Source organism: Cannabis sativa, chromosome 9, assembly GCF_029168945.1.
Source record: "Cannabis sativa cultivar Pink pepper isolate KNU-18-1 chromosome 9, ASM2916894v1, whole genome shotgun sequence".
Classification (NCBI taxonomy): domain Eukaryota; kingdom Viridiplantae; phylum Streptophyta; class Magnoliopsida; order Rosales; family Cannabaceae; genus Cannabis; species Cannabis sativa.
In genome coordinates this window covers 37,747,596-37,754,236 of record NC_083609.1, presented here as the reverse complement: position 1 = coordinate 37,754,236, position 6,641 = coordinate 37,747,596, and the positions used below count along the sequence as shown (strand labels likewise).

The 6,641-nt window shown below is 39.7% G+C and overlaps 1 protein-coding gene across 1 annotated transcript; it reads right to left on the bottom strand.

Moving 5' to 3' along the window:
• Positions 1-3,052: 3,052 nt before the first annotated feature.
• LOC133031383 (uncharacterized) lies at positions 3,053-6,407 on the bottom strand. The gene is made up of 3 exons (XM_061104868.1): positions 5,755-6,407; positions 4,910-5,577; positions 3,053-3,060 (listed from the first exon to the last, which is right to left on the bottom strand). The coding sequence occupies exons 1-3, from the start codon at positions 6,405-6,407 to the stop codon at positions 3,053-3,055; spliced, it is 1,329 nt and encodes a 442-aa protein (XP_060960851.1).
• Between the last annotated feature and the right edge of the window lie 234 nt (positions 6,408-6,641).

Genomic DNA, 6,641 nt, shown 5'->3' with positions numbered 1-6,641 from the left:
ATGGACTCAGGACCCGAACCCGAACCTTAACTCAGACCCAAAGAAGGAACCAGACTAGGGTCACAGAACTAGGGTCGGGACCTAGAACGGGACCCCAGTGTCGATCCCGAACCCAAACTCTAAAATGGGACCTCGGACCTCAACCAGAACCAGACCGAGACCCGTGACAGTGATCTAGATCTTGACTCAGGATTCGGGTAACGGGAGCTGGAACAAACCAGTAGTCGATGTCTAGATCTGGGACTCAGACTAGGACCAGAACCCAGACGAAGAACCAAACCCGAACCCAGACCTAGACCTGGGACCCAAAATTAGAACATAAAGAAGTATCGCCGAACCAGGACCCTAGAACAAGACTAAGACCGTGACCAGGACCCGGACCCAAACCAGAACCGAACACAGACTAGCCTCAGACCCAAACTGAGACTGGAACTTAGGCCCGGACCCAATCGTCTACCCAGACCGGAATTAAGACTCGGACCTGGACCTCAATCTGGGACCCGATCTGAAGCACAGACTTGAACATAGATAGGGATCCAAATACTTACCTGGACTCGGATCGAAATGCTGGACCTATATCTTGACTGAGATCCTGACCCAGACCAAATCTTTGACCCTAATTCGTAGCCCTAGCTTGGACCGAGACCCAAACCCACCCAATAACTGGGACCTGGACAAAGAATTAGGATAGGGACCTGGGAAACAGAACTAGGACTGGGACCTAGTACCCGACCTAGACCCGGACATGAACCTAAGACCCAGCTCGTGACCCGACACCAGAAATGGAACCAGAGTGGGACCCGTGATTGGGATCCGAATCTAGGCCCACGTCTTGGACAAAACCTGTAGTCAGTGTCTATATTTGGGACACAGCCCTGGACCCGAATTCTAACAAGGACCCGAAACCCACACCCGGACCTGAACCCAGTCCCAAACCCAAAAGTGGACCCGAACGCGTACACTGTCACCCAAAATTAGAACCAAAACTGGAAGTTGACCGGGACTGGAACTAGGACTTGGACTTTGAATCATAAATTAGATTGGACCTAGATCCAGCACTACTACAAAAACCCCCTTTAGAGGCGGTTTTTAAGCCCTTTCAGCGTCAGTTTTTGCAAAATTCGCTACCGACGCTGATCAGGGCGACGCTAAAGGGTTTATATGAACCGACGCCATATGTACCCCTATGGCGTCAGTTATTAGCTGGGAACTGACGCCATAGGGGTACCTATGGCGTCGGTTCCTAGCCAATAACCGACGCCATATGTGGTGTAGCCACCGACGCCATAGGTACGCGAATTTCAGTTTTTTCATTTTTTTTAATTTAATTATATATTTATTAATTTATATATTATTTTATTTAATTTAAATTACATATTTATTTTTTAAAATGTAAATTAAATATTATTTAAATTTGGGTAAAATATATAATTTAATTTCATAAAAGTAATTAAATATTACATAAACAGTAATGTAAAATTAGTTAAAAGTATTAATAAGTTAATAAATCTAACTACAAGTTAATCTATAAAAATTACATAATGAAGAAAAATTCTTCGACCTTTCAACCTCAATCGTCACCGTGAATGACCGCCATCAATTGTTCGATCCACTTTCGTTGTAGTGGTAACAATTCTGTTTTTGGATCGTATTGCTTCTTACCCCCAAACTGTTAAAAAAATTAAAAATTTATATTAGTTTATGTATATGTATATTATATATTTCTTATTATAGAATTTATATACTATAATCAATAATTAAAACTTACAGCTTTTTGATCTTGTAGGTAACGGCTGGGGTTGGCACGTGCGACGATGTCAGTGATATATTTCAAAACATAAAAACCGCATTCTTGGCTTTTAGGTTGTCTTGGACAGTTTGCTTGGTTAATTCCTTGCCACGGGCCAAGATACTCATGTGCGTTCCCTATATACATGAATGCCCTGTTTTGGAAAATTATATTAGCATTTCAATTCGTTAGTTAATTTAAATTCGTTACATAAGAAGTCATTAAATTATTACCTTCCGATCATTTGTTCTATTACTTCGGGAATTGGGCGGCCACTTAAAGGGTTTAAATGGATAATTTTCCTTGGCGTAACCACCACTAGCGTCCAATGCTTCCTAGAAAATTATATTGGAATATAAGTACGATAGTATAAAAATAATTTGAAGACATAATATAGAAATGAACAATTAGCACTAAAGAATTTAATAAAGTTTACTCGATATTCCAAGGAATAAAGAACATTTGGTGGTTGTTGTTCATTAATGATAACCAATTAGCCAATCGTCTTGCCGCATCGTCAAAAGACTGACTCTTTTCTTCATCGTTGATCCCATGCACTATGAGAAGCTCTGGGTCGTAAAACTTGAAAAATTTTCTCAGACCGTTGATGCTCTCCCATATGTGCCTGCCAAAAAAAGTGTTAGTGTCTGATAATAATTTAACTATAATTTGATATAAGGTTAATTAGATTAAAGAAGAGTATACATCATTCCAAACAGCATTCCCTGGTTGCTGATGTAGTCACACGTAGCAACCTGCTGCAAATCCTCTCTAGATAACGTGATCTGGGTACGCGGTGCAATGAATCCTCGGGGGACAGGAATTGTGATTCTATCACGTTTATCTTTGAGCCTGAGGAATTCATGAATCATCCATTTTAGCGAATTAGGGATCAAAGCCATCTTCTCTTCTGTGAACAAGTCATCTTCCCGTGCACCACGGCCTTGTGGAGAAAGCATCGGAGCTTTCCCCTTTGACGCATCACGTCTTGAGGGCGGTTGAGCGAGTGGACCCTAAACAAAACAGAACATAATATATATATATATCAAATTTTATCCAAATTCTACCGAAATTTCGGTAGCATAACGGTTGTAATTTAATGACCCCAAAAATTTTGAACATGGCTGTATAACGACAAATAACACATATATAAATTTAAGTTGAGAAGTTACCTTGGTTGTTAAAATTAAGTGTTTAGGCCAAGGAAGGAACATCTGGTATACGTCCCTAACATATTTGCACTCTTCAATTGGGACTGGGATTTCAGCATCCTGTTGCAGGATTTCCGAAACCATAATCCGGGCATGTGAATCATCGTAGTTCTGGCAGTGAACTTGGATTATACAAACATGCTCGTACAAATACCCTCGGGCCACAATGTTGTCGATGTTGTCAGAGCAGAGATGTACTTGCTGATTAAGGGTCGCATGGTCATCGAAATTGTACAGGATACCTTGGTCGTTGAGGGAAATAAACTCCTCAGCATAAGTTTGTGGTTGTACCTCATCCTGAGGAGCGTATGGTTGTAGAACATACGCCTCACCAGCCACCTCTCCTTCTTCCTCTTGTTCGGCAGCGTTTCTCTGCTGCTTAAGGGATTGGACTTCGGCTTTTAATTTTTCAATCTCCTTCGCTTGCCGAGCCACAACATCAAACACTTCCCTTTTCTTCTTGCCGAACAGTTGAGATGCCCTGGTCAGGAACCTACAAATCATAAAATGCAAATTAGCAACGATTTTATTTGTGTAACTAAATAAATAACATTTCAAGTAATAGCATACCTAGCAGCCCTGACACGTCAAGGATGCTCTGGTGTCCCGAGCGCCTGCGTCATGATATCGTTTTGGCCCTGGACCTGAATTTGTCCCTGACTAAGCTTCTCCTCTAATTGAGCCTAATGCACGCATATATTCAAGCAATTAGTATATGAATTATATACACTAACTCATGAGTAGAACTCAATTAAGGATTAATATATACTTACTATCTTCTCTGCAATTTCCTTGTCGTAATCAGTGACAAGTTTTCTACTCTTGGTGCGAGATTTAATCCAAACACGGTGGCAGGGGGGATCTGCAACTTCGAGGTCCTTTTTCTACATAACGTTATAACCATGAAATGAGTACCAATTAAATTGTATAGCACATTATAGCACATTAAAATTTAAGCATTACTTACCACAGCTTCCCATATGTTCACCACTCCACTCCGACCACTTCGATGTCTGGATTGAATTTTTGAGGAACGTTCACGTTGCACCTTACTCAATTCCTACAATGCCAAAAAAATACTTTAGATACATGTACTTGTATTTAAGAGTTTATCTTAGTGTTAATATAATTAGCGTACCAGAAATTCAGGAGTTAGTCGACTTTCAACAAATTTGCACCAATTAGCAGCGTCGATCTCGGGGTGTTTTTCAGGGACTTGTGCCAGTCATCCCAGATCATTCTCTTTCAACGCGGGCATTATGATGTCTTTTGTCATCCTATTCTTTAAGTCTTTCATTAACTTCCCAGCTAGGATGAGGCAATCATGTTTGAAGGAGTCCGGCACAATGAATTTCGTCTATTTTGAAGGAAAACGAACACGGTTAGAGTCAACATTTGAAGTAATAGAAAAACAAATCAAAATTCTAACAAATAACAGCTTACCTGTGTGTCTTTCCAAACTTTATTTTTCAGAGTCGGGTTGACTTCTTTCCAGTTTTCATAGGCAAACACTATTGTCTGCCGACATCTGACTCCTAGAGTGGATACGAGCTTCGCATAGCTTTTTCCATAGTATTGACCTTTGTCATTAACCTCGAGGGCCACTCTTTTGCCCTGATCCATTAGTTTGGATATTTCATTCATTTGCGTCGGCCCTCGTGTAGGTATTGTGGTTGGAAACTCATTTTCTGTGCCCGAATCAGATCCTGATTCCGAGTTCGCCATGTCTACACCATTAACAAACAAACTTTAAAGTTAGCTATATATATAACAAGTAGTGTATATGAAATATTAAAAGCATAAACAAATTGTTAAGTATTCAGGAGCATTCACAACCACAATATAAAGTAAGCTATATATCAAGTTACCAATTAGACACGTTTTCTTTTCTTTTTTTGTTTATGTTTGCCTGAATCACAATTGACCCATATTCCCTCATTGATATCGTTTCTAATGTATTCAGCGTCGTCTTCCTCAATGTTACGATCGATGCCCATAAGTTGCTCATGAATTGGTTGTCCAACAATGAAGTCATCGTAACATAAGTCAGCATTCTCCTCATCCTCTTCAGTCTCTAAGAACCTCCTATCTGGTGTCGATAAAATAATAGACCATTTATCATTAGCCGGATCAGAAATGTAAAAAACTTGAGCTGGTTGGCTAGCCATGATGAATGGATCATTCTTGCTTCCTCTGTTACTTAAATCAACCAAAGTAAAACCAAGCTCGTCAGTTTTTACTCCAACGTTGTTGTCAACCCAAGAACATTTAAAAAGTGGAATTCGGAACGCAAAATAATTGAGCTCCCATATTTCTTCAATGACCCCGTAATACTTCATAGTACCTAAAATAGGGTTTCTATCTTTTGCACTTGCAAAGTGCATAGTTTCTGCGACGATACGTATACCACTATTTTGAACCTCTCGAGCATCATCTCTTGACTTTGTATGAAAATGTTTACCCCTTACAATGTACGCTTCATGCTTTGCAACCGCAAAAGTTGGTCCAAGGGCAATACGACTCAACACATCAGATACTCCATGATTCGGTTCGTTCAACTTTGATATAATGGTATTCCTTAACCACCCAATGAAGGTTTGACGATGTTGGTCTGCAACCCATTTTTGTTTATTTTTTTGATTTCTTGGAACCATTGATTGTAACAGCTCCATATGGTCACTGTAAAACAAGTAAGGTAAATCAAGTTATTGTTCATCGTGACTTAAGTAATGTTAATAAAAAAAAGGTACTTACGTTATATATGGTTGAACCTTTGCGTTATTGTTCATCACGACTAATTGAGCTTGATCTAGTTCAAGCTTGGACACTGTCACCATTGTCCCTTTCCCCCTTAATCCTCTATCAACATCATTTGGGTCAGTTCTTGGTTTGCTAATTCCTATTGCCTCAACTCCAGCCATGTACTCTGAACAAAATTCCACAGCCTCTTCAGATTTGTAGCACTCAACCATACATGCTTCTGGCCGATAGTGGTTACGCACATAACTTTTAAGTACCTTCATATTTCTTTCAAATGGATACATCCATCTCGCCCACACCGGCCCACACAGCCTTGCTTCTCTCACTAGATGAACCATTAAATGGATCATGATGTCGAAAAAAGATGGCGGAAAAAACTTTTCCAGGTTGCACAATGTTTTGACTACATGTTCATGTAATGCATCTAACTTATCCAATTCTAATTCCTTCCCGCACAGCCTATTAAAGAAAATGCAAACATGTGTCAAACACTCTCGAACATTTTTTGGCAAGACTGATCTAATGGCAATTGGAAGTAGATGTTGCATTAACGCGTGACAATCAGGTGATTTCAGACCCATTAGTTTCAATTCAGTCTCATTCACCAAGTTTTTGATGTTAGACGAGTAACCATCGGGTACTTTCATATTTGCAAGTGATTTGCAAACTGTTTGTTTCTCTTTTTTGGACAAAGTGAAACAAGCAGGAGGCAAATATAATCGTTCACCTTTCTTCTCAGGTGCCAGAGATTGTCGTATACCCATTTCAACGAGATCTAAACGACTATTTAGACCGTCCTTAGTTTTGCCGGGAATATCAAGTAAGGTACCAATAATACTCTCACACACATTTTTTTCAATATGTATGACATCCAAACAATG

Excerpts from the sequence above, each read along its gene's own strand:
- LOC133031383 (XM_061104868.1), bottom strand. The coding sequence starts at position 6,407 with ATGAAAGTACCCGATGGTTACTCGTCTAACATCAAAAACTTGGTGAAT. Across the intron at positions 5,578-5,754 it reads AAGGTTCAACCATATATAAC|GAATACCATTATATCAAAGT; the intron begins GTAAGTACCTTT and ends TGGGTGGTTAAG.